The sequence below is a fragment of the Platalea leucorodia genome (genome assembly GCF_965183815.1).
Source record: "Platalea leucorodia genome assembly, chromosome: 6".
Classification (NCBI taxonomy): Eukaryota; Metazoa; Chordata; class Aves; order Pelecaniformes; family Threskiornithidae; genus Platalea; species Platalea leucorodia.
In genome coordinates this window covers 30108877-30136806 of record NC_138828.1, presented here as the reverse complement: position 1 = coordinate 30136806, position 27930 = coordinate 30108877, and the positions used below count along the sequence as shown (strand labels likewise).

The window sequence follows — 27930 nt, the reverse complement described above, 5'->3', positions numbered from 1 at the left end:
CTTAATTTGGTTTCCAATTCATTCGGAGCCCTTTATTATCACCTCGCTGTCTTATAAATGTGCTTAGAGAGCTCTGAGGTCCGCAAGAGTGGTTGTCAACAACAAGCGTAGTGTCAGTCTTTGAAATCCAGACACTCTGGAATCATTTTGCATAGGCCTCTGTAGATCTGCTACAATACACGTTAGGTTCGCAGGTAAAGCTATTTCTAAGGTGATGACCCCTCTGGTAGCCCTATATGAGAACTCCACCTTAGGATCTTTCCTCTGACAGTGGCTGGAAGAACATCAGAAAAGAACAAGCTCATTGCAATACTTTGCCAGAATACTCACCCAGCCACCGATAACTTGTGGTTAAGGGACTTCTGTGCCGAATGTGACATCTTTGAAAAGCTATAAAGGAGAGTTTATCACAGCTGCAGTTTCTGGACATCCAGCAGGTTGGGATCATTGAAATGCAGCATCCTCTGAAGTTACCTGCAGGGAGAGGTCAGAGGAGGGGTTAGCGGAACTGAAGAAAATTAGTACACCACCAGACACAAATGTTAAGAGAGAAAAGAGGGGCAAGGGTGCTTTATATTGGTAGGAGAGGAACACCTGTAAAGTCAGAGAATTTGTTAATCGGTCAGTCAATCGCATGTCATAAATAAGATCAGTGTAAAATACTCTTTGAAGGATTTGCATGTTGAAATTCTACAGCTGGGGTTTTCAAGCTTTAGCCTATGACAGGAAATGGTTTTTCTGCATTTTGTTTTGATAAGGGACATTCTTGTATACTCCAGTCCCCCAAGTAGCAGGGCTCCAAGAGGAACAAAATATCCAGAGAGTCACAATAAGATCATGTGAGACAGCAACGCATATAGAAATAGTGCAAGACTGGCTGCTCTGCCTCGCGTAACCCTGTCAGAAATGAATGCCTAGTTTTCTCCTTCAAACAGTTACCAGTGGAGTGTAGGATACAACTCACTTTCTAAGTTTAAACTGGCTCTTACAAAGCTGTGCAGAGTGCAATGAGCCAGGTTTAGCTGCGGGACCCTCCCCGAGCTTGGCTACCTCGCATAGTGTGGAGGCGTTTGCTTTCCCTGCTGACTGGCAGGGCACTCAGAAATGCCATCACCTGCAACTCAGCTTAGAGGTTGCAGAGCCTCAGCAGCCCTCGGGCAGGACCGCACCCAAAAATCTAGTTAACATTGAACTGGAAAATACGGCGTAACTCAGCCCGAACAGTCTGTGATGTTGTTGCTCCCAGATTGCTTTTCATTCAAGCATGATCAAGAAAACAATTACATAAATACCAGACAGTGCTGCTCTTTGCTAGCAGCTCAATAGGGTAAATTCTGCTTGGCTTAACAACTGTGCAGCCTCAGTGAATTCCCTGGGTTTGCATGAGAGTCTTACGGCACAGTGAATTATTTGCCCTGCGTGTCTTGTACTAAAATGAACTCACGCACAGTAAACCATGAAGCCCAAGACTTTAAGTCGCGCTGCAGCCTGTGATGCACGCACACCATTTCAAAACTGCCAAGCTGAATACGACACCGGCCTCAGCCCTGCTGTACCACACTGGCTATCCTGTTTGCCGCTGGACCTAGTTGCTGGGTAATGACAGCAAATGAAACTAAATCCTGAATCACCTGCCTTTGCATAGCTCACCACCATGTGTTTTTTAAACAGGTGGGAATCCTGCATTTGTGACTCTGTTTTGTTGGAAGGAGGGAGGAAGGGTATGCTGTGAAGCTCGCTGCAGTTAAGCCAGCTGCATTCACTGCAGAGCTATGGTAATAATTTGCGATAAGATTAGTACAGCTACATATGACCTAGAATACTTGCTAAATTCACAATAACATGGGGGGGAAGGCTGAAGTAGCATCACAAATGAATTATCAACTTAATTTTCTGCACAATAGATGTCACAAGCCATTACTCGCCTGTTTCAGTCGCGTGGCAAGGCCGTGTCCTGCCCGGCGGCCGGGTGCATCCTAACGGGGCGCATTGCAAACGGGACTCATCCAGGGAGAGTGGCTATCATAAGCTAATCTTGCTGGGGAGAATTAGATGAGTTGAACTTCGTGGCATTTAGTGCCCCAGGGAGTCATTATCTTATAACAAACCTGCTATCTCTCGAACCATATTGCAAGACTGTGTCATGCAGATATGCGAACAGAGGGCTGTTTATCACTTGGGCAGCTGTCCAAAGTGCAACTATATAAAGAGAAGACACTCGAAGATTTTTCCATTCATGAAGCAGCTTTTATAGATTTGCATTCATGGGGCTTTTCAGAGAAAACAATAACAATTTAAGATTTTTTTTTTCGTTATTGCTGCCAGAAGCTGCAAGAAGGGAAAACAGCTCTCTATATTTAATGTAGGATATAGGGGAAATGAGGGGGACTGGAATGATGAGAAGGTTTGGGGACATCAAGAAGCCTTAAAAGGCATCTACTGTTAATTTTTTTTCATGCAGAACTTTTTTACAGATAACGCCTGTGCGAGAGAGATGGTTTAAATATGCAGATGTCTCTTCTCAAAGGCATTCAAATTGTTAGTTAATTAGGCAGCAGTAAGGATTGGCTCTTGTACTTTTTATACATATAAAAGTGGGAATGAAAGCTTTTTTTTTCTCTTTTACTCTTCCTGCTGCACAAAACAATAGATGTCAGCCTGCAAAACCGAGTGGCTGTTCCCTGTTTTCTGTACTTTCCTTTTACATTGTGTTATTCCATCTTTCTATACGCAGAAATCCTTCTTCGCCTAGCATTAACTCTTGCATAGTTAATGTCAAACAGCCTTTTCCCCTCCAAAGCAACCTTTTTGGGAATGCAAATGGAAACCTTGCCCTGCTTTACTGCCCTTCACACTGTTACCAACAGCTCACGCTCAGTTTCAAGGGGGAGGTCAGAGGTAGTTCATTCCAGCACCGGTGCTAGCGTTGCCTGGTTTGCTCAGGAGCGTGCTGTAAATGAGGAGAGACAATGGACATGTCTGTCCTGTTGCTGGAGCCTCAGTAATGCTGGCCCTGGCCCTAGGGCTTGGCCACCTGGTGTTACCTGCTGCGGGGACACCCCATGTTTCTACCAGCCACATGGAAGGTAATGAAGGCACATGTGGCTCGGTCCTGCCCTTCCCCTGTTTTCTCCCAGGCTGTCGTGACGGCCTGCAAACTGCACGGCCTCTCCCCTTCAAGCCTGGAGAGTGTGAGCAAAGGCTTTTTTCCGGAGTGGGGCTGGAGCATGAATTCAGCTGGCTGGTAGCTCCCTTGCATGGGGGCCAGAGAGCTCCGGTGCCTGGGGAAGCTGCTCTGCTGCCCCTGCCGAGCCAGCGGGGATGGAGCCTGGAGCGGCAGAGCGTCCCTGTGCCCGCGCTGGAAGCTGTGACTTCCCTACCCTCGTCCTTCTGCCGCCCTAGGCAGCTGCCTGCTTTGCCTTTGCGTAAGGTGACTTCCAGCAGGTTGGATCAAGCCTGGGTGAACAACCTGTATGTTCAGTGTTCCCCCAGGCCCGATCTGGTACCCTTTGGAAGCTCAGGCATCATTAGAAATAGCCTACTGGCAGCCGGCAAAGAAAAACCATAGGTAAAAGACAGTAAAACTTAAGGGTCGCTGTGGCGAGTTGAGAGATGTTGTGAGAAGGGATGCAGCAGTGGATCCCGGTTACTCGCAGCAGGGAGATGTTGCAGTTGGAAGCCTGAGGGCCCCGAGCAGCGTGCAAGAGCCCCGCTCACGTGTGTTTCTCAAACTTCCTGTTATTTGTTCTTCCACCTACATCTCCCTTCCTGGGTGCTGTGGCGTGTGAGTTGCACCACACGCGCCCTCAGACTGAGCGGGAGAGTTTCAGAGGCAATGTCTAAGCAATAGTCTGGTAGGTTGCTGAAAATATAGAAAACTCAGACCCAGTGTGTATTTCTCATTGAGGGGGAGAGAGGAAGGTTTTGTTTACAACGGCCCCTACTCCCTGACAGATGTAGCATATTTTTTGACTTAAGTGGTAATTGCACTTCTATGACTCAGTGCAAAGCACTGCTCTGGTTTTCATATTTTCTGTAGTTGAAAGCTCAACTGAAGGATATAAAAGGCAGCAGCTTCAATGACTAGAGAGAAATAATAAGTTTTTGTCTTCAAGGAGTTTCTCCTTATGTGACAATTTTTTTAATATAAATTATAGAGGAAAGACAAATCTAACGGACATGGGATCCCTGATGATCAAACCAGTGCAACGGGTGATGAAATATCCCTTGTTACTCTGTGAACTCTTGAATTCAACTCCTGCTTGCCACCCTGACCACAAGGTGCTACAAGACGCCCTTTTTGCTATGAAAAACATTAATGTGAACATCAATGAACTTAAAAGGAGGAAAGACTTAGGTAAGAAAAAGGCACCGTAAGTTCTTCTGTCTGTGTAGGTTTGGGCTGGCAATTACAAGAGAGGTTTCAACTCCAGTCCTATCACTACAACAGTTTTGGCTGGTGCTACCCAAGTTGTGTGATATGCTGGGTTTCAAGAAGGTAACAGATGCCTTAATGTCACTTGTCCTCAGCCAGCTATGTTATCTGACTGGTAACTCCAGAAATACGAAAATGATGAAAGAATTCGTGTTATATCCATGTTCATTGTCCATAACGCAGTTGCAAACACTGATAACAATTAAGATGCAGAGATAGCAGTATTTCTCATAGACTTGCCACGTTGAAGCCTTAGCTTCACTCTTCCCGACGCCAGCGTTGATAACAGGGTTTTCATCATCTCAAGCATTTTCACACAAGATTACAGCAAGTGACATCAAAGTGTCTGCTCTCACATGGTTTCGTATTTGTGTGCCCGTCCCTGTGAAAAGCCCTGTGAATACAGATTATTAGTGTCATGAAATTCTCTGTCTGCAGTGCTGAAGTATAAGAGGAATGATGATGATGAAACCCTTAAAGAAAAGTTTTCCCGACTGAATATCCACTCCATTAGCAAGAAATCCAAGAGGGTCACCAGCCATCTGAAAATACTGACGGGGGGAGAACCTCAGGTACTTACTCGGCCAACTGCAGATTTGCATTGACAGCTTCAGTTCTGCTTTTGCACTGGGCATTTTTTAAAACATGTTGGAAAAAGGAGTTTGTGGTGTTGCTTTTTTTCTGCATCATTTATAAAGTCATTTTCTGACTGTCACAGAAGACAGGAAAGATCTTTGTGATTGAAATAGAAAATAACGTAATGCATTCTCCACCTTTTCCTTTTTTATCTAAGAGTTTCTCAAACTTCTGATCTTCAGCAGAGAGGAAGTGACTGGTAGTTTTGTGAAACTCAGCCCGAGATCAGCGCTTTGCGGACAGTCTGGAAATAGTTATTGTCGGTGCTGAGAACGTGTTCAGTCCGCCTTGCTCCGCATTGTAACATTCAGGTTCTGAACCCAGCAAGGAAGATGAGCAATGCTTCTGCTTAGGAAAGGCCACGGGCTTTGCCTCTACATGTGTAAGGACCTGGAACCGTCAAAACGACCAGAGGCAAAGAACCCTGTGACAAGTCCGATGGGTGTTGGGTAGCCAAAAATAAAATGCTCCTTCATAATTTCAAGGTTGTAATTCAAAACCTAGCAGGATAAACATTTTCAGGAAAGCTTAAATCTAAATCTCAAAGAAAATCAATTACAACTGACCTTGAAAATTATATCCAGTGCACCTCACTGCACGAGATGGCTGATTATACAAGGTCACTTGCCTTTCTGGATGTGACTTTACAAGATACGTGCCGTTTTCTCCTGTTTTGTTTTTTTTTTATTAGTGGTTTCCCCCCTTCTCTGACGCAAACTACCCACATTTATTTTTTTCTGTTCATTTATTTTTACAGTGGAAATTTTTGTATTCAGAATGGGACGTCAGCAAGGCTATAAAATAAGAGAAAAACAAGGAATTAAATTTTATTAAAAGGAGATGTGATTTTTCTTTTTTTTTTCTTTAGAAGCTTCTGTTTTATGGGGGGTTTTGGGGGGTTTTGTTTTCTAATTAAGCTTAAAACATTTGAGAATCATTTTAGAATCAGGATACCTCTGTTAAAGATTTGGCCCTCTCTCCTGCTTAATTAGACTAAGAAATTCCCAATTCACATCTCTGAAACACGCTGTGACCCTTACAGCAAGACCACTGAAAATGAGACTTGAGATTTCTCAAATGAAAATAAACCTATTTTCAGGGTTTTTTTCAGCTAGCATAAAAAAGTAGTACAAGCCTATTTCCAGCTGCTGAGGTTTCTAGCTGAAGAGCTGGCATTGCTCTAGAGGTAACAGCTCCACCTACAGCCTGCCTGGGGGAAATCTCTCCATCACCCACAAAGAAGCACCCAGAGAAGCAATGCCAGGACATAAAAATATCTTACAATTTTCACCATTGTTTCCTCAAATGGAGCAACAAGATGCAGAAAATGAAGAGTTCTATTGGCACACATAGGTGTGCTTATAATAAAGCAACTCCCTGCTTCCACAAGGATTAAAAATTAAATTCTCTGTCATGTTGTCCTGTGCCTTTGATTTTTCTTGGATTAAAACTGGAGCTTGGGAGAATTAGGGGCTGATCTGTTCTGTTTTCAAAGGGAGGAGTTCAGGGAAGGTTTGGGATTTTTCCAGCAGTGCTCTGGACATTTCTTTCATTAGCCAGGCTCTTTTGGGCTGCCAAAATAACAGTGCAAACATCTATTTTAGGTGAAAGATCAAACTTTTAATAAGGAAGAAAAGTTGTTTCGAAGTCTAGAGAAGACTGTGAAATTGTGCGTGAAGAACATTTCACTCTCCTCGCAACATCTACAGGTGGGTACAGGCCTTTTTGAAATCTGTGGCCACAAACCATATCCATAACCTGTTTAACACACATTTCTGCCACTGGTTAGGCAACACCAAATTATTTATAAGCACGCCTGTCTACATCACAATATTAAACAAATGAGCTGTGCTGCTACTGCATTACTGAGCCCATGGCAAAGCAGTTTGAAGCCCACACTTACGCGTTTTTCCCCTTACACAAAGAAGCTCTATGGAGACCCATGGGTGCAGTGCAAAAAAGAAGGTGCTGTCTGGTGGCACAGTTATGACTTTCAGTCACTGTTTGAAGCCGTCATCTGGGTCATGCACATCTGCTGTGTGCATGAGAGCACCAACTGCTTCTCATTAAAAGTGGAAGAACTGAGTTGCAGCCACATGAATTAAAATGTCCTAAAATACATATTTTGGATGTGAGGACTCCTTCCTTGATCCTGTTGCTAGGTTGTGTTGAGGGCTAGCATTAGATGTAGACTGCTCCAGTGCTGTAGATGTCTTTGCTTTAATCCTCCTCTCCGACAATGTGGGTTGGCTTGTAACTTATCAACTTTCCCCTCTCATGGACAACTTGCCAGCTTTGTAGATGGCACGAGGCCCTTCAAACTGTAAGTGTGCCCACACCAGACATGAAGGTTGTTTGAGAGGTAGGTAAGATCAATAGTCAGCTGGCCAGAGCTTATCGCAAACACACCTCGTTTGGTTCAGCAAACGGGGGAAGGCCAGTGAGCTCAGCCGACACAGGTTGTTGCCTGGAATGGTGGTGACTGTTCCTTATCCAAACGGATGCACACTTCATTAAGATTAAAATCCAGAGTAAGTGAAATACACCACTGTAGTCCTACTTAGTCCTCCAAAAGAGGCCTTTGAGGTTGCATGGGTCTTGGGCTGGCTTCTTGCTGAGGAGTAGCTAACTTCGAGTAGGACATTCCTTAGGTTGGGGCATAGTTTTTTCAGTTGAACATTAACAACTTGATTCTTAAATAGTTTACATTGAAAATAGACAAAACACAGGAAAATATTATCACAGTAAACAATGCCACAATGGCTGGAAACTGTACAGATACTGCACAGGTGTCGGAAAATATTTCTGATTCCATCAGTATTATTGCAGTATCTGCATGAGTGAATGCAGTATATGAAAACAGATCGTAATACAGTTTCATCTTCCTACCATCTTCTCATTTAGGATTCTATACATCTGGCTGCACAGAATATAACTGGGCTTCAGGAAATCTTGCAAGACAAAGATGACAAAGTCAATGACTGTTGGAAAAACCGGAACAACACTGCAAATCCCTGTGAAGACCTTGTAAGTTTATGCAATGTCCAGTGTTACACAGCTATCTCTACGTGTGAGAAAACAGGTATATGTGAGGAAGACTAGGACAGAAAAGAGCAAAAAACCTTAGGAATCCATGGGGAAAGATGAGTGGGTTTTTTGGTTGAGTTTCTATAAGAAATAAGATAAAATTCAGTGTAAGTGCACTGTGTTTTCCTTAGAAGAGCTAAAGAAAACTTCTCAAGCTAAATTCCTGCGTTTAAAGTAAAATCTTTGTCCTAAATTTACAAGTTTCACCTGACCTTGAGACAAGAGCAGATCTTTCCTTTGCTACTTTTGTTACCAACACTTGCAGTTTTAGAGTGACTTTTGTGATCTTTGTTGTGCTCATGAACTATTAGCTCCTGGAATCATAGATCTGTGAAAAATCTCAGCTTTATTACCTTTTCGGGTAAGTTACTATCCTTCATATAAGGAAACCATGAAAAATCTGAATATAGCCCATAGGAATTAAAAAGCAATTAAAAAAAAAAGGTAATAGTTTTTCAACTAGTCTCTTGTTTTCAGGGTCCAAATGAACACTAATGCCTGGTTCTACTAAGATAGATAGACTAAAATGTCTCTTCAAAATGCGGCAGGCTGCTTCTTCAAACAGCTGCTCAAGCTGGAAAAATTCAGAGATGGAGGTTTTCTTATACTTTCCTAGGTTTGAGTTGACTAAAATATAACCATTCAATCCTTTCCAAAACACTGAAAATGGAGTTTGCCAAGAAACAGAAGGATCTTTGACAGACCACATCCTCCCAAATAATGACAGGGAACTAAGATGTTGTCTTTCTTTTCCTTTGAAGTTCCTGCATTTGAAAATAATCTCAAAAATTAATCTCAATAATCAGAAAGATATTTTCAATATCTTTACAATGAACGAGTGCATAAAGTGCAGAAGAGTACCCATCTATCATTGCAGCGGTGAGTGTGTCCAGTATGGAAGATGCCCCTATATTCAGAAACATCAAAGAAAAGCAGAAGCAATTCCACAATACATGAAACAGAAAACCTTCTTTTCAGAAAAAATTTTGTACCTCCTTTTGGCTCATGACCCAGCTATTCTGAAGGTCTACATAATTTAAAAAAAAAAAAAACAACTTTATCTTATTTAACTGTGGACGTTGTTGTTAACCATGTTAATTTCTACTTATTATCTATTTATTTCTGTGTCTTGGATTTACAAGACTACAAGGATTCTCTATCCTATGTATAAGTTTTTTTTTTTAAAAAAACTTTTGTCCTGACATTGCACGATGGGTAGATGTTAGAATCGTAGAATTGTTTAGGCTGGAAAAGACCTTTAAGATCATCAAGTCCAACTGTTAACCTAACACTGCCAAGTCCACCACTAAACCATGTCCCTAAGCACCACATCTACCCGTCTTTTAACACCTCCAGGGATGGAGACTCAACCACTTCCCTGGGCAGCCTGTTCCAGTGCCTGCCTACCCTTTCACTGAAGAAATTTTTCCTAGTATCCAACCTAAGCCTCCCCTGGCACAGCTTGAGGCCGTTTCCTCTCGTCCTATCACTTGTTACTTGGGAGAAGAGTCCAACCCCCACCTCACTACAACCTCTTTTCAGGTAGCTGTAGAGAGCAATAAGGTCTCCCCTCAGCCTCCTCTTCTCCAGACTAAACAACCCCAGCTCCCTCCGCCGCTCCTCACAAAGACTTGCTCTCCAGACCCTTCAGCAGCTTTGTTGCCCTTCTCTGGACACGCTCCAGCACCTCAATGTCCTTCTTGTAGTGAGGGGCCCAAAACTGAACACTGTATTTGAGGTGCAGCCTCACCAGTGCCGAGTACAGGGGGACCATCACTTCCCTAATCCTGCTGGCCACACTATTTCTGATGCAAGCCAGGATGCTGTTGGCCTTCTTGGCCACCTGGGCACATTGCTGGCTTGTATTCAGCTGGCCGTTGACCACATGTTCTCCCTGAACAAGCCATAGTGTTCTTCACATGTCTTCCTGAAAGGGTATTACCAACAGAGATCTCAGCCATGGGCTCAGGTTAAATTTTTTTCCTTTGTACATTTGTCAATAATGAATAGCTTCCTCTCTCATTATATTTTAGTGAAAATTTTAGGGCAGAAATCTACAATAGCCTCTTCTCTTCCAGAAATCAGGTCCAGCAGTTTGGAAAAATTGGTTTCTTAATGCATCAAAAATTGGTTTGCTAAACACAGCCCAGTTTTTCACGTGGAAATAAAGTAGGAACTATCTAGCCAGTGTACCTCATCTTGGCCTTGGGAGAGCAATTCTGGTGCTAAAATGGATCTGTCCTCGACTGTGGTGTGTTACGGAGGGTAGAGGGACAGCTGCTCTTTTATTCTCACATTCAACCCAACAACTTAATTCACATAGAACATCCAAGAGCTTTAATATGATGATGAGTTTCACTCACTACAAGCCTGTGCTATATTTGAACAAGTGACTTACAAAAATAAATTTTATTTCATGCAATATTAATCCCTTGAGACAATTAGAGACTAATGAAAAAGTCTGAGAAAGACTTTGTTTTTTTACCAGGTGTCTAATTTTGTTGATTACTAGAGATAAAACCAACAAGCATAACATAATTTAATCAAATCAAGTGATTGTTTGTGTTTGCTTAAACAGGAATTGAGTTACAGCTGTTTCCAGGAAAAAAAAAAAAAAGCTTTGATAGCATTCAAGACTGCAAGACTGCCGTTTAACAAGACCTCATTGTCTCTAGACTGTATATTGGCATGGGCCTTCCAATTATGGAAATCCTGGGTTTATTGGACCACTTCACTGATCCTTGCCCAGTTTTTCCTCAGTGGTAACACCCTAAGGGCAGTACCGCAGGCTGCATACTCCAAGGGACCATTACCAGACAGTTTAAGCTGCAAAACTGTTACCTCTCCTTTGCCATGTTATGAAGGAGATTCTAACTCATGCTACACCCTGCTTGAAGTTGCCTCTGACAGCAATGCTTTGTGAAGAGTAATTAATAGATTGCTTGATAGACTGCCATGAGGCTTAACCTGTTACTGGGTCTGAAGTTATTATTACTTTCTTCTTGAATAAAGTAATAAATAGGTCTGTTTTATACCTTTCCAGGTGGCTCGGCTGGACAAGCTTGTTTTGACTCCTCTCTCAGCACTACAAGCCTTGTTTTCAGGCCCACAGAAGCTCATCCAGAAGCGCTATGACAAGTTGTTGGACTACAACAGCTACCTTCAGAGGTCAACAGGAGAAGAGCTGGACCTGGCAAAGAAAGACTATGAGGCTCTGAATGCACAGTTAGTGGAAGAACTTCAGGTATTCAACAGAGCAGCCAAAAAGATTGTGTTGAACTGCCTGCATTGCTTCATCACCCTCCTCAGGAATATCATGTCTGCAGCACTTCAATCAAATTCTGCTGTGGTGGTGCCTGTTCCAGTAAGTACATTACAAACCGGTGTAGCTCTGCCTTTATTTGTCCTTTTTCTTTCTGTATGATTTGGCTAGAGTTATGTAGGACGCATACCTGCAAACCACACTGATTTCGTTTGTTCTGCTAAGCACAGTCGGGTTTGGGATTTTTTTTCTCCTTGCAAGCTCAGGAAAGGTTAAGTTCTGAGCTTTGTCAGGCCTGGACTTTTCGTCGAGAATGATCCTAATGCAGCTGTTCCAGCTGCTACAGTGATAGTAATGGCAAGAACATTACAGTAAGGCAAAAAGGAGGCAGCTGGTAGCATTTTAGTCTTTGTTTCTTAGCATCTACCCTGAGTAGCCCAGAAAACACAGGAAGAGAAATTCTAAGAAATTACATGAACACTCCTGTTGCTGCTAGACCTGCAGAGTCACAGATGACTGCAGAAGAGAAGCAGGTTAGGAGATCTGATGAACTAATTTCTGTGAAAAGCAAGTTGCTTTTAAACTCAAATATGCTGCAGAAGCTCCTGCAGACATCTCTAGGCAGTAAGGAATAGCTTTGTCTACATCAGCATTTTTAGAAAGTTCAAATCATTTCACTTACATAGCCAAAAGTACCAAAGATGCCTGTCTGAGCTACACAGAAGGGCATCAGTTCCTCCAGCCTACTCTACTCTTTCTGGGCACTATGATCATTACTGGAAGACTGAAGTTGAGAAATTATTCTTAATTTGTGTGAAAATCCTACAGTGTTTCAGTTTTGTTGTACTTTTGCCTAGAGGACTTGAATCCCTGAGAAACACGGCTACAACAATGCCTCCCACACATCCAAGTCTACTCACCTGAACTGCGGCAGGACGCTAGATAGGAAACACATTGTGATGAGGCAATTCTGGAGTATTCCTTGCCATCAAAGCTTGAACATAGCACGTTATAGTCAGGGGCAGCTGAAAAATTAAGAAAGCGAGGTCAGGATCAAAACATAGAGCTGTGCTGTTTAATGGGAAAATGAAGGCTTTTCCCGCATGAAGAAACTGCATCCCTGTAATTTGACCATTTCATGTTTTGAAAGCTGTTGTATTGAGCATTGTTTTCTGTGAGGCTCTGCCTACAAAATTACCTTCTTTTTTCTGTTTACATCAGCAAATACATTTGGAGTTAGGCATAGATCAAAAGCACTTATCCAGTGCCACAGACAGAGCTTCAGCTTACCCAACGATTTTTAACCTGGTGGCAGCACCCAGTTGCACAAACACACAGCAGTAGGGTAAACTACTCCAAGTCTTACAGCACATTGGCCACTCCGATAGCTGCCAAGATGCACATTTGCATCTGAAAGCATGTGGCTCAGTAGCATAAGTGCAAGGCTGTTCATTTTCATCACTGTTTAGAATATTTTTAATGATTTAACTTAAATTAGTATGTCGTTAAATCTAATAGCAATCATTAGAAACTTTCTTTAAGCAAGGACCTTTCTTTTCTTTCCATCTCTTAGCTAGCACACGATCGGCTCTGCAGAAAATAGCAGCAACTTGTCAGATTTCCTGACTCCTAGCGTTCAGCCCATTAAACCAAATCTGCCCTCTCAAATCTCCTTACCATTTTGTTCACGAGATCTAACCCACGTTTGTGTTTGCAGCTGTCTTCCTCAAGCATCTGTGAAGTGCAGAATCAGTTGATGGAGGAGGTTCACAAGTTGAATTTTGTAAAAGAAAACAGCAGTGCAACCTTTATTGAGAGAAAATTGAGCTTGGAAAAAAAGAAACCTGCCCCTTCTCCGGTGAGTACCATACATCTGAATTGTGTGTGAAGCATCCCCTTTTAATTGCTTTTGAAACAAATCCATTTTTATGCCACCTAGAGGTTTGGGCTTGGTCTCTTCACTGGGACTCTGGATCAGGTTGTTGAAATGAAGCTGTCCATTGACCAGTAACTTCTGAAGATTTTTCCCTCTGTTTTCATGTTATTATCTTGAAAATCCACTTAAAATTATCTCTGATAACCCTTAGGTCTTTAAGCACATGTTAAGTCTAAGGTTGTACATGTAAACTTTGATTACTTCTTTTGTTAAATACTTTTACAGTGCGTCTTAGTCTTCTAATTCAGAACATTTTTTTCCTTCATCCTCAGCTGTGGCTATGTGTTTATCAGACATTTCCAGAGCTTTTAGGAGTCTAGTTTACAGCAAAATGAAAACTCAAGTGCAGATTTACAGGAGAACCTGAGGAAGCTGTAGGATTCCTTTTAGCATCAGTAAGGCACATGTGCTCTTGCTTCTGTGGTATGTTAAGATCCCATTGATGTGCAGCACCTCCCTCCCTGCCCTCTAACCAAAATCTGAGTGAATATGCTTCCAGCAGTTGATAGCACCTCGCCCTTATTTAGCAAGGTAGTCTCACACAAAAAGCAGACCGTTTGGGTACCACTGATTTTTTTTGCCTAATGGCTTCTTATCATGCGAGTTGTTATGTGACCTTAGCGCACCTCAGCTGATTTTTGGATTATGCTTTTTTTGTGATATTACATAGGAATTCTAAGATCATTGCTATGGAAAAACAATTAAGCAAGTGACAGTTCACAGACAGAACACCACGTCTTTGAGAGCAGAGGACAGACTAAGAGGTCTTTAATTAGTGAAATTCCTACATTTATATTTCTTTAAAATCTGCCCTTTATTGCTCACCTATTAATATAGCAGTTGGACAGGTCCTTGCTGCATATGCAAAGGAGATTTGGTTACATATAACTGTGTAACTCCTTGATCTGTGTGTAAAAATGTAGGGTCAGTTGCCACATGCAGCATACACTGGTTTTTATGCATCCGTGTTGCTCTAGAAATGGCCTCAGCATTATTCCCAGTGAATAATTTTTTTTGCTTTTCAGCTCGAATCCCCACGTCAAACAGAAGGCCACAGGTCCAAGCTGTTGTCTACGTACAGCACAGAACTGCTATACCAAGCTAAGCGCAAGTGCAATGCCACGCAGGAATTTGATATTGATTTACATGAAGGAGAACTGGTGGCTGCTGTGGAGCAAAAGGACCCCTTCGGAAGTACGAGCAGATGGCTTGTTGACACAGGAAGTAAGTTCTCTGCACAAACATCCCAATAACAGCTTCCCTTTGGGATATTGATTTCTTTTCATTCTGGCCCCATCTGTTTGCCTCTGTCATACTGACAGCTGCATAAAATAGTTGGTTTTGAAATGGTTTTAGCAGTATTTTGCTGCTTGTTGATTTTCTCTCTTTTTATTCTGGTGTCTAGTCCTTAAAGGGTATGTGTATTCCTCCTTCCTGAGGCCTTACAATCCAGCCAAAGTGCAGAAGGATGTAGCAGAGAACGGCTTCGGTGATGATGATTTTGATAATATCAGCCTCTTTGTCTCTTCACGGCCCTCTGCTGACAGCAGCACAAGAAGTCTGGGGCACAAGAAGAGTGACAGCAGCTCATCTCTTCACTTCTGCGAAAATCCCACAATTAATGGCACAGGGACTGATGCTTTTCAAGATACGGATGATCAGCATGTAAGTATGATCCACACTGTGGCTGTCTTCTTGTTGCTCCTATTTCAAATCTAGAATTATACTGCTTATAATTTAAATGGCTTTGTTTTACACCGGAAAAGACTGGCACTAATTTGTCAGTATGACATGGGAATTCGTTATTCTCCATTCTTTGCTTTTCTTAAATAGCTAGTAGGTAGGAAATAATAACCAGTTAAACCGTGAATCGTCATCCTGTCTCACAGAAAACACACTGTTGCATTACCCCACCCCACATACAACACCTCAAGGTTCTCCTACAGAGCAGGAACCTGCAAAATAGCTCGGTTTGGGGGATTTTTCCACTTACCATTGACAAGAAAGCTGTGGCAATGCTCATCAGCAAGGCACACAAGTGACCCATGTGCCACATTTGAGTACAGGAGCTTTAGGAAAGGTGATTCTCCCTGAGGAAACCTTGCTGGAAAATTCTCCGTCCAGTCCAAGGCCGCTTGGTGTAACAGAAACAGGCACTTGGTGTGAGCTGAAAACATTACTAGCGTAGTAAGGTGATGAGGTCTTGGAGCGTGGTTTGCTCCTCCCCACACACAATTCCTCAGATCCCTCAATTTTACTTTTTATTTTGGCCCTGTTCGTTGTAGTCTGTCTAGCAATTGCAGACCAGGTAGTTGCATGCTGGTTTGCATACGTTATTACAGATTTTCTGCATACAGAATTCATAGTAATACACAATGACAGGGTAAGATGTGGCTACATTTCTGAATTCAGATTTTGGTTTTTGTGGCTTTGTTTTTTCAGACCTTCTATGCTGTTTACGCATTTCAAGCAAGAAATGATCAGGAACTCAGTCTTCAGGAGTACCAGAAGGTTAGGATACTTCGGTTTTCTGACCTGAGTGGCAATAAAGAATGGTGGCTAGCAGAAGCAAAAGGTCAGAAAGGATACGTACCATCTAATTATCTTGGGAAGATGACATACGCTTAAGAACAGAAAGGCCCATTGAGCCAGTTTCTCTGAAGTAGACAGAATAATCATCTACTATGGTTTGCAGCAAGCAAGGCAAACTCACAAGTGATTGACAGAAGCCATGGTATCTGGTACAGCACACATATGATATTCAGAACCTCCATCCTCCGAAAGCCATCACCTTGTCAAGACCTGAGGGAGGAAACATTTAACAGGAAGACTGATTCTGATTAACATCCTGAAGAGCTTGCTTTTCTATTACCCCATAATCTTCTCTTTTGTCAAAGCATCCTACTTCAAAGTCAACCTACAAGTACAAATCACAGCTAAAATTATGTTTTTCTTCCATGATATTTAGCAAATAATATTAAAGATGAAGAGAATTAGCCTTGAAAAAGGACAAATTCAGTCTTCAGGGATGCTGTAAGTTCAGGCTGAATTGTTCCTGAATCGCTATCTCAATGAACATAAACACGTCTTAAAATTTGAGCTTTTTGGTAGTCTGTTTTTATCCTCAGCCACTTTTATAATGAACCTTTTTCTCAGTGGAGACTATTGGAGTGGGAAAAGAAAAATGGTTTCATTTTTGTAGGAAACATTTAAACTTAAAACATACCAAATGTGGTAGTACCAGTGGCTGGTCCCAGGGAAGAAGGTATGTTTAGTTAAGTATGGAAATGGCGGGACGGAAGGAGTGGGCACAAGAAACAGGTACTATGAAATAAAGAAGTTATAATTTTCAGAAGAATTACAGAACTACTTCGTATGGTAGGAAACAGTTTGTAGCAATATGAAAGTGCCCCAGGTTTGAAATTCAACATATTTCTCCACACTAACTGCTTTATAGTGCAAGATCTGTGTAGTGAAATGAAACCTGTGTTATTAGACTTGGGAAATTTTTTTTTTAAGATATTTAAAAAAAAAAAAAAAAAAGTCAAGCAGTGCCTTTCAATGAGTATTTACTGCCTATCTGACTCCTTAGGTCAGATATCATAATGTCTAGTAAATACACTAGGACTTAAGATGCATCAAAATTTCTCTTCCAGGAAAAAAAAAAAATCATAATTCTCAAAGTGTCTGATGTTAGATTCAACAGCAAAGAATGTATCAATGAACTGATTCACTGTTTGCGGAATTCAGAGTCAAAAGCCCTGTATTTTGCTAAAGTATCTTTAAAATGGTCAAGGCTATTTTAACAAGTTAATATAGTTCGCATTGCATCCTCAATGAGCACAGAAAACAAAAAACCTGAATGTCAAGTAGTACTTCTTTAGGTTTACAGACTACAGTGATCCTTAGGTCAGGCTGGTGCCCTACATTTGAGCTAGACTGAATAGTGATATAACAACAACTCATTGCTATTACCATCGATAACTGAGTGTTCATCACAATTTATTTCGATACAGCAGTGCTTAGGTCCTCTAGTGATAAGTGAGGACCTTCTTGTGCTAAGCATTGCAAAAAGGAAACAAAAAAGTGACCATGCCTGCAGCAGATAGTGTAATTGAAGGTAAACTCCTGTCAGGTATTTTCTGTATTGCTGCATAATTGCTTATTAATGACTGACCATTAAAATGACAACACTATTAATATTAAGGCGGGGGGGGAATGTTGCTGATCAAGGGTATACAGAAATTGCTCTAAAGCTTTTGTGTAAGTTTCTACTTCCTCTAGTTGAAGGGTGGGGTATGAAGATGAAATGATTCAAAACCCTTACCGAGATGTAATAGGAAATAACCTGTCAGCAAAGAAAGGATGAGAAAAGTTAGGGCAGTCAATGCAAGCAATAGTTCTTGCTACGCTAATGAACATAGTTTCATTTTCTTTAGTGTCCCAAATTTTCATATAATTTTCCTAAAAAGGTAAAGAAAGTTCTTAGTCTTGCTTGGAAGATGAATGCAGTGGACCACAGAGATGAGAACCTGAAATTTATGCTGGATTAAATCATATGATAGAGAAACTTCTTGATTTCTCTGAGATGGACATCCAGAAACTGGTATGTGAAACTCTGTGAACTACTGCAATCCAATGAGCAGTAATAGATAATGCATTATTTTGCCTAACTGTACATCACCTCATGCACTTAAATCTTGCTGTTTCCACAGCAAGCAAAAAAGGTTCTCATTCATTTTATTAATGGATGTAGCTGTTTTTACGGAAAAGTTTGCCTTTAGTTAAATGAAGACAATGAAGCTTTGGAGAGGCAGTTATCAGCTTGGAAGAATGGACTGAAAGACTCTCCCCTGCTAAATTTGCACTGCTTTGGCTTTCATATTTTAAGGTTATGGGGAAGATGCACACAAGAAGCTTTTCAGTATGTCTTACAACTTAGAATATTTTATTTGGAGATGATCTATACTTTGCAATAGTTGAAACAGTTTTAAGAAATGACTGAATTGTACTTAATAGGCTTAATGCAGTCATGTAAGCACAGTGATGAAGTTTTGTATTTCAGACAGTGAAATTAATTAAGGGCCAGAGTCAGGAAAAAAAGATTTCTGAAGTCTTAGCTCTGAGAACTCAGCTTGAGTCATAGGGAGAGCTCTGATTTTGAGTGTTAGGTCCATTCCCCATGAAAAAATCAGGCTCTGTGAAGGTGTCTCAAAGTGTACTCAAATGCTGCTCTCCAAAATATTCATTAGGTATCCTGAAGTAACAAGGAATGAAGGATGAAATAAACTGGAGCTGGCCACCTAAATTTCATTGAACTTCCGTGGGACTTGGGAACTCCTTGTCTTGCACTTACCCAAGTGTGCGTTTTACTTACTTGAACCATTGTGACAATAAGCATGTACAAGTACTTCCAAGATTGGGTCCACTCAAACTGAAGTGTTTTTCCAGTCAGGGAATATTTTTTAAGTGTTGCCATCGATAACCTGGAACACAGAAAATGTCCAAGCCAATGAACAGCACAGAGTCTCTGGCTCTGATCTCTGGCACCTGCGTGCTTCACCGTCTCCCTCTGCTTGGACAGTGCTTGTGAACCTTAAGTAAGTATTCACCTTTCCAATGCAAACACAGATTGAAGAATTATTCCTTCTGACTTTTCATCTTAGGAAGCTTCACTGAGTAATTGCCTCCTTCAAACACTAAAGTATACTTTTGCTGTCATTTTAAGATAGCTCGTAAAAATGTAGATACGTGAAGCGGACCTAACACCTGCAATAGGAAACACAGCCATGACAATCCTTGTGCCTGTAGATCTATTACTGGTAATTCCTCTTACAATATTGTTTGTTCAGAAATGGTGAAAAAAATCTTCTTTTAAATTATTGTAATAATAAAAATCTATTTTTGCAAAGATATGATTCTTCTTTTTTTTTTTTTAAACAAGAAGTTTTTCCAGAAGCAAAGAGCTTTATATGCTATCCAAGATCTGCCTTCTGTTGTGAAGTATAAAAGGCATTGCTACAAAATTAGCAGAGCAGGGGAAACAGACAGGTGCCTCAGATAAAACACTGCATTTCCAGTATGGATCCTAACTTATCTATCAATACATTAGAAGTCATCAAACACTATCAAAATACTGAGCAAGTTTCAAAATACACTTCAAGTTTCCAAATGTCAGCTTAGTTCTGTTCTTTTCTAGCTGCTCCTGAGGCCGTGACCATTATTTACTGCTGTGTCCAGCCAGAGGTCTGTCATGAGTTGTAATAGATAAAAGCTTGTATTACTAAAATAAATTACAGACCTTTGTGTTAGATCTTTCCTCTTAGACCCAGATATCACCAGCATCCCCTAGTCCAGCCAGGAGCACTCATGGAATCAAAGTAACCTATCGTTTCACATTACTAAGGGTATCAGCATTTGGGCATCTATGAAAAAACATCATATTTAAGTGGAAGTAAAATATTACCATACCAATTTATAAAACGGATAAGGAAAGTCAAGTAGCTATTTTTATAGTAAATCACAGACCAATTTGCTTTGGGGATAGCAAAATCACAGGACTATTTTCCAGTTATTTCTTCTGAATATGAGGTATGCTTCTCAAAATTCAGAAGGGCCTTCCTTCTTTCTGCCCTACACTGGATTCCTCAACCTGATGTGCAAATTCAGTCAAACAATCCTGTAGAACAGACTCCTTTCCTCAAAATACAGTTGTTAATTCCATCCTAACTGTAACTTCAAAGCAGAAAGCCACTGTTCCCTTCAATCTACTCTGTTTTTCAGTAGTGCCTATCTTATATATTCAAGCTAAACACTTGATTTAAAAGACCAGGTCTGTGCTATAAATCCTTCCTGATATAATACTTCAAAGAATCACAATCCTAACTGACATTTTTATACCAACACTAGCAGACTTTATATTTCATTTAGGAAGCTGGGAAAGTTACAGTGGAAGAAAGTCTTTTGCCAATACAAATTGCAGCTCTATTGCAGATTTTGCTAATACAGTGATATCCGCAAGTCCAGCTAGACTTGGCCTTGTTAGAGGGAAAAGACAGGCATGCATAAAAGGTATAGCACAAGTTATTTTATTCTAAATGAATAGGAGATAACCTACAGTCAACCCATGCCAGAGTTATAGATGTACAAACATCAGGATACACTTGAACCAGGTCTCAGAGGTATTTTAAATGGCACTAAGTACCACAATTTAAAAACAAAGATCATTTTTTTCTGCCTTTGTTCACCCCATACATGGTACCTAAAATAATCCTCACAGTTCAGACGTAAGTTCCTGAACTCTCACAAGCAAAACTATATGTATATTCAGAGGCAAGACAGAGGCAGCTAGCACCTTGAACCTTCCCGTGGGAGCAGGTTTTACTACTAGAGTGAACACTTTACATAGATTCTTTTAACGGCCGGAGTGCTCCTATCTTCACACTCTTCTTCATAGCGTAGGCAACATTCTTCTGATTAAAATTTAGGAAAAAAACATGCCTTCTGTTTGCTAATAGAAACTGCTTCAGTGTCTTTTCCTACTATACCACCATTAAAAACCTTCTGTGCTAGAGAGGAAGAAGGATGGGCTGATCGAAAAAGCAGTAAGAGTTCTGGATTCCTCCTCCTCCTCCTGCTGTTATTTTTAAATCGCCCTGGAAGCCACAGGCACTACAAAGACAAACCCTTTCTTTTTTTCCTCCACAGGAAATAATAGCTGCAAAAGCATGCACATTCTCCAGGTAGCTAAGGCAATCCTGAGTAAATGAAACTATTCCTTTGGATATTTAAGGAACCTTAGCCTAAATCTTAATTTTGGAGAAGGGAAAAGAGGTATGGGAAATAGCTGCATGTGTCAGCTTTACACACACTTAAAATACAGGATGGCTAAGAAAAGCTGTAGCTTTCACCTACCTACGAAAGTCTGAAATGTTTTCATGTTTAGAGATGCTCCCCTCATCACAGAAGGAATGGAGAGAGGATTGCTGAGTGCTGGCCACAGACAGCAAGACTCGAGATCCTTTTCCAGTGCTCCGCCTGAGCCAGTTCTTGAGAGCCAAACAAAACTGGAGCAGCTGTGACAAAGCAAGGGAGCACAAGCTGTGAAGAACAGCTCAGGGGTGCGACTGGAGAGCTGGAAGACCTCATACTTTCTCAACTACCTGTCTTAGTTGCGGTAGTAAAGCATTACATGCAACTCACATGTGGCTGGGACAGGTTTGAAGGAGCGTAACAGAACCTGGCAGGATACGTGGAAATAGCTGAAGGGAGGCTTGTGGGTGTAAGAGCCAGGTCTCGTCAGGAAAAAGCCATGAATGCCTCCATAGGAAGCTGCTGAGAGGCAGTCACAGCGTCTACAAACCTCCTCTGTAACAGCAGCTCGGCCGAGTGCAAGACCGTGCTGAGGCTGGCGGGTGGAGGGGGCTTGTGTTCTGCAAAATGAAGAGAGACAAAACTGATCCCACCCAAGGCTCTGGAAGTGGGAATTTAACGTATTCAGCTTGAACAACACCCACGCACAGAGACAAATTCCTCTTCCTTCCACCCCTCCGCCACTTCGAGTTCATAGTATTATTGGTAGTTAGGCAGAGGACCCAAGATACTACTGCAAGTCACCTTGGACACTGCTGATGTCTGGATGCAACTCTGCTCTGGCACAGCTTCTCTCTTGCAATAATCTCGTGGCATCTGCTTCATTTGCTCCTGGAACTGAGACACTAAATAACAATGAAACACAGAGATGTAAACACGTATATGATAGTGCCCATGAAAGTTGTGTGCAATACGTCATGCGGTATAACAAGGAAACTTTTCCTATGCAGGGTTAAAAAAAACAATTTTTTTCATTATTCTTTATGAAAGCAGAACATGAACCCTCATTTTCACAAAGGGCTAAAGGAATATATTCAGATCTCTGAGCAATCCTTTCTATTTGAAAGTCTATGCTATTATAAATATTTTTGACCTATTTTAACATTTAACATACTTTATATTACTATTTCAAATACTTGGAAAAACAGTTTCTGAATACCTCTGCCCCCTGCCCAAATCAAACAAACCCTTTGTCCCATGAATGCTGTGGGAGGGACAGCGGGATATTCGGATCCCCGTTCTGGGTTACATGGATCCAAATACTTGGCCTCCCAAGTTCCAGCCCCTGGCCCTTGCGCCTTCAGGCACTGTTGGCAGGCTAGCCAACCTGAAACCCAAGCAGGGAGCTTGCCATGGGTCTTCAATTAATACAAATCTGACACTGTGCAACATCAGAACTGGTGTGGTGGTTTGTAGTTTTTCCTCTGTCTAATTGCAACTCAAGGGATAAAACAGGTACCATAATATAGCTGGGTAAGGTCTGGTACCATAATATAGCTGGGTAAGGTCTGTGCCCTAGCATTTCTTTGTGAATATATTTTTACAGCCAGGAGATTGGAATCAACTTTCCATAAGCTTAAGACTCTTCTCAATCTCCAACATGCCCTGACCCTTCTCTCCAAATTGCATCTGGAAATGCAACCCTTCTCCCCAGGCTTAAACCCATCTACACACAAGCCTTGAAAGATCCCATGCCAATACCCAGTTAGAAGAAGTTCCGTAACACTTGCTAGTAAATCTTCCAGCAGATTTGGGAAAGCATGCATAAGCAGAGTCTTCCCTCTGAAATACAAATCACTGAAGGGAAGGGGAAAGAAATTGAACTTTTATAGAGTATACACAATCCATTTGCTACTTTGAGTAGCATAAAGGAAGACATGCACTTCTATGCATCTACTTCTGTTTCTATCTCCTACAGAAATTGCTGGAAAAGGTTTTCCAACTGATTTCAAAACTCTGTAATAGACCTATTTTTAAAAAAGCAACACCACACCACCCCCCTTAGAAACTAGCTGACAGGGCTAGGAAAGGGTTTTTCTCTACCAACACTGTCACTAACTACTAAAGAGATTTCTGCTTTTGCTACTTCCTTGTATAAGCAAGCAGTAATTTTAAATAATAATCATACCGGCTATGGTAGAACAGTTAAGAGACTAGAGGCTTCATTTTCCAAGATAGGTTGGCAGGCAATACTACTTTGACACGTGCAAGGCTTGTGAATTTTATAGCAATACTTAACAGCATGGAATACTTAGGTGATCAAAAACTCTCATGTGTTTCAGGTGTGCCAGAAAGGAAGCTAACTTACTGATACCCAAGAAAATTCCCTTAATTTTCTTCTATTTTTCCCTCTCTAACATCATCAAAACAATGCGGTTCAATCGGACTGTGCTTTTAATTAAAATATACACTGCCTACCACTTATTTTCCATTCATATTCAACAGGGCAATATTAAGGTTCTTTACAGATTAAGAAAGCTTGAAAACACTGTTTTGGCTCTCTTCCGCTCTTTTTACACGTTAGGGGCCATTTATCTTCTGCCAACGCTCTTTTCTCCTCCCTCAGAGAATTACAACACCACCACCACAACCATGAAGCTTCTCACTGTATAAAAACAAAATAGGCCACTTAAAATTCTCACTTTAAATAGAGTATGTTGTTTAACAGTTAATTTTTGAAATTGGTTAAAAGAAAAAATATTTTTTTCCCTAAGGAACTATATAATTTGGGATAAACTTCATTAACTCTTCACAATATAGACAACTCTGAACAGGTGAAACATTTTAAGTATTGGAAAATGGGGTGAAAGAAACGCAGCAATAATGATCTCCCAGATTAATAATACTTTTATTAATAACGTTTAAGAATGACAGTTACAGTAAGTTCAATTTATTAAGTGTCCACATAAATCTGTTTTGGTTTGTGTTTTTTTTTTTTTTTTTTTATACTCCAAAATACCCAACTTTTACCATTTCAAGTTTCAGTGCTTTGAGCTAAAAAACAGGAGCATATAATAGGGAATTCCTCCAACATATTCAATTCACAGATTTGCAAAGTCAGAAGGAATACTAGGATTATCAAAGTTTGACCTCCTGTATAACATAGGTTTTGGCCTTCCCTGATTTAACTACTGTTTCAGTCCAGTAACTGGGGGATTTTCTTTAAGAAAAACACCAATGCTGCTGTTTCACAGAACACAACCAACAAAATTAGCAAGCAGCCATACTACTTCTTGAGTTTCTTTTGAGCAGCCTTCTTCTTGACCATTTGTAACCTTTTCATAGCATTGAGTTGAGATTCCTGAGAAGTCGGGCCTTTTACGGAGGCTGACTGATTACCAGTATCTGCCGTGGTTTTGCTTGCGCTGCCCCCACTGTTACCCGCAGTCCCGCTGTTGCCATTCCCGCTGCTCACCTGGCTGCTGGTGCTCGGCGCAGTACTGCTGGGACTAGGAAGACCTACTTTGCTGACATTGTCGCTGCTTACTGAACGGCTAAGAGTGGTTTTCCCCAGTGTCAGAGGTGGAGGAGGTTTCAGCTGAACAGGGTTTGTGCTGTTGTTGGCAGAAGCTATTTTTGACCCTAGTCCTGCTTTGGAAGTTGCCAACCCTGACAAACCCACAGGTTTCTGGTTATTTGAAGAAGCTGCAGGTTTCCCACTGGCGCTCTGTGCTGTTGATCCCAGTTTGGCAGTTGATGGATTGGCAGAGGAGGTTTTGGCTGCAAAAGCAGCCCATCCTGTAAGGCCACTGGTTGCTGAAGAGGAAACACTTGTACTGGCTGAGTTCCCCGAAACTGCTGCTGAGGTCTAAAATAAATAAAGCATTCTTATTATAGTAGCATCTATTTGTGTAACACACCACAGCAGGAATAGAGAGAGCCTCTGTTTCAGTTCTTTTCCCAGGAACACCCAATGGACAATATTTCATCACTGGTCACTACAGTTAAAAGTATTAACAGGAAAAGGAAAGGATGCCAGATGTAGCCAACTTTTAATGTCCCAACCACATAAAATCAATATTACCTGTTCTTCCCTTTCTTCTATACAGCTAGCAGGCTATCATATGGCATTGTGATCCCCCCATAAACTCTAAAAGATCATTTAACTGAAGTAACTACAAAAAGCCCAAATTTGTGAAGTATAAAAAAGGGAGGCAAGCCACCACTTTTTATCGTTTACTGTCGTTACCTGGTGTCACTTTTGACAGGTGACAGATGCTCAGACAAAAAAAGACACTGAGCAATGAAGTATTGCATTTATTATAGTCTTTTGGTCAAAGTAGCAGTGTCTAAACTTTTTCCTTTCCTTTCCTTCCCTTCCATTCTCTTGATTCTTAGCAGCCTGTATCATAGATACACTTTAAAAAAAAAAAAAAAAATCATCTCTGGACTTCTTTCCTGAAGTCTTCCCATTCAGGTACTGCAAAAGACAAACCTCCTGCAAACAAAGTTTTCCTTGCCTGCAAAGTGCTATACACATTAGCTGCAGTTCCCACACTTTAAACCATATAATCCCCAGTTTTCAGATGAGGATAATACACACATGGAATTATTAAACCAGATTTATACCGAATGGCAGAGTCAAAATGGAAATTAAAACCCTCTATTCAAGTAATACAACTTCTATAATAACCAGACAGTTTCTAAACAGTAAAGATGATGGATGAAATTTGGGCCTCACTCTTACAACCCGTTTAGGTGCATAAATAACTCTGCTGAGGTGAAAAAAGTTATTCACAAGTTTAAATGCCTGAGCAATAGCCATCATATTATTCATGATGGTTTGCATCCAGGCAGAGCAATGGCAAATATAACTTTGAGCACATGAATAATTGCTTTGATTCTGAGTTAAATATGTGTTTTCCTATGTAAAGGTCATGCTTTGTTAGACTACTATGTTATTTATTACATGGCTTCTGGTTTACCACCTTTGACCAACTTATGACAATATTTATTAAATAACTGGGAGAAACAGAAACATAAGGCAACGTATATAAGAAGCAGCAGTCTCCTAAATTAGATCTCACAGGGTCAGCTTGAGTTTCCCTAGAAAGCTTCTCTTCATGTTTGTAAGTATCAAACTACGTATATGTTACTTGACCACAGAGAACAAATCATATCTTTTGTACAAATCATAGAATCATAGAATGGTTTGGGTTGGAAGGGACCTTAAAGATCATGTAGTTCCAACCCCCCTGCCATGGGCAGGGACACCTTCCACTAGACCAGGTTGCTCAAAGCCCCATCCAACCTTGAACACTTCCAGGGATGGGGCATTTGCAACTTCTCTGGGCAACCTGTTCCAGTGTCTCACCACCCTCACAGTAAAGAACTTCTTCCTAATACCTAATTTAAATACATCCCTCAGTTTAAAACCATTACCCCTCATCCTATCACTACACTCTCTGATGAAGAGTCCCTCCCCATCTTTCTTGTAGGCCCCCTTCAGGTACTGGAAGGTTGCTATAAGGTCTCCACGGAGCCTTCTCTTCTCCAGGCTGAACAACCCCAACTCTCAGCCTGTCTTCATAGGGGAGGTGCTCCAGCCCCCTGATCATTTTTGTGGCCCTCCTCTGGACTCGCTCCAACAGGTCCGTGTCTTTCCCATACTGAGGACTCCAGAGCTGGACGCAGTACTCCAGGTGGGGTCTCACCAGAGCCAAGTAGAGGCGGAGAATCACCTCCCTCAACCTGCTGGCCACGCTTCTTTTGATGCAGCCCAGGATGTGATTGGCTTTCTGGGCTGCTAGCACACATTTATGAGGATTTCTACTTGTATAAAATATCATTTAAAAAAATCCGTAAATTCTGTTCTCTCCCTTGTAACATAAAAACACAGTCAAGAGCTGGATGCTTTAGGGACGTATAGTTGAATTGAGTTTCTTTTTCCCCACTCTTTTAGTGTTAATGCAAAACCACTATGCTATGGTACTACTCAGTACACATAGTATAGCAGACTATTTTCATTCATGGTTCTTGTGAGAAAAGATTAGCCTAATTTAAAAAAATGATAAACTATGCAGTGAAATGTAAACTCTTTCTCTGGAAAATTTGAACTACATTACCTTGACTTCTGTTCTCTTGAATGCTAGAAAAGTTGATGGGGTCTCAGGTTTTAACTTAATTTCTGGCTTCTTGACCAATGGATCCTTCACAGCTGGTGCAACTGAAACAACTGCAGGAGCTGGTTTTTGAGGTGGTTTTTGTGTCTTCTGAGCCTGTTTGATAGGAAAAAAAAACAAATTAGTTATAGGCCCCATAATATTGACTCTTTTGACTGTTAACAAAAAGCTTGAGCATTATCAGATTGCAATCTAGCCTTTACAATTTCAAGCTGAACCGTGCCTGAGAAATAAGGTAATAGGCGATGTGGAGGTAGTGCTGAGCATGATACTGGGGACAGAGTCCAGCCAAAAAGCATACTGAACAGGACTTGCTATTTCAGCGTGGAAAGAGCGGCAGTGTTGACACTTAGGGAACAGGAAAGCACTGGGCCTTCACAGAAATAAGGCAAAGACAGGTGAACTTGAGGAAGACAGGGACATAATACAGCAGTACTGGGAGGCAGGCTGGAAGAGTCTGCTAAGAAGTGGCAGGTAAAATCATAGAATTTACGCTGAAATGAAAAAAGGAAAGGGCATATTGAAGGCAAACGTTGAATGGCTGCAATGGCTATCCTGTGCAATAGCTGACCTCAGGCAA

At 41.2% G+C, this 27930-nt stretch overlaps 2 protein-coding genes across 19 annotated transcripts in view; one reads left to right on the top strand and one right to left on the bottom strand.

Moving 5' to 3' along the window:
* Positions 1–16006, top strand: part of ARHGEF38 (Rho guanine nucleotide exchange factor 38) — a gene marked incomplete at its 5' end in the record, with an annotated part of 36611 nt that extends 20605 nt beyond the window's left edge. Inside the window, 9 exons of the mRNA XM_082316296.1 lie at positions 4158–4357; positions 4874–5007; positions 6676–6780; positions 7976–8098; positions 11202–11522; positions 13138–13278; positions 14382–14580; positions 14762–15021; positions 15799–16006. Coding sequence (XP_082172422.1) covers positions 4158–4357; positions 4874–5007; positions 6676–6780; positions 7976–8098; positions 11202–11522; positions 13138–13278; positions 14382–14580; positions 14762–15021; positions 15799–15984 — 1669 coding nt within the window. The 3' untranslated portion in view covers positions 15985–16006. The remainder of the gene's footprint in view (positions 1–4157; positions 4358–4873; positions 5008–6675; positions 6781–7975; positions 8099–11201; positions 11523–13137; positions 13279–14381; positions 14581–14761; positions 15022–15798) is intronic.
* Positions 1–27930, bottom strand: part of INTS12 (integrator complex subunit 12) — a 55012-nt gene that overhangs the window by 12312 nt on the left and 14770 nt on the right. For 4 of the 18 annotated variants that reach the window (XM_082316298.1, XM_082316297.1, XM_082316299.1 and 1 more), the window contains 2 exons: positions 27294–27446; positions 24103–25036 (listed from right to left, as the gene is read on the bottom strand). In XM_082316298.1, coding sequence (XP_082172424.1) covers positions 24455–25036; positions 27294–27446 — 735 coding nt within the window. In that variant the 3' untranslated portion in view covers positions 24103–24454. Of the gene's footprint in view, positions 1–330; positions 475–11263; positions 11349–12340; positions 12446–13097; positions 13155–14869; positions 14958–15048; positions 15892–16069; positions 16159–17683; positions 17705–18098; positions 18843–21270; positions 21789–21972; positions 22074–23646; positions 23834–24102; positions 25037–27293; positions 27447–27930 lie in introns of those variants that run through there. The other 14 variants (XR_014228650.1, XR_014228652.1, XR_014228653.1 and 11 more) reach the window with 12 other exon arrangements.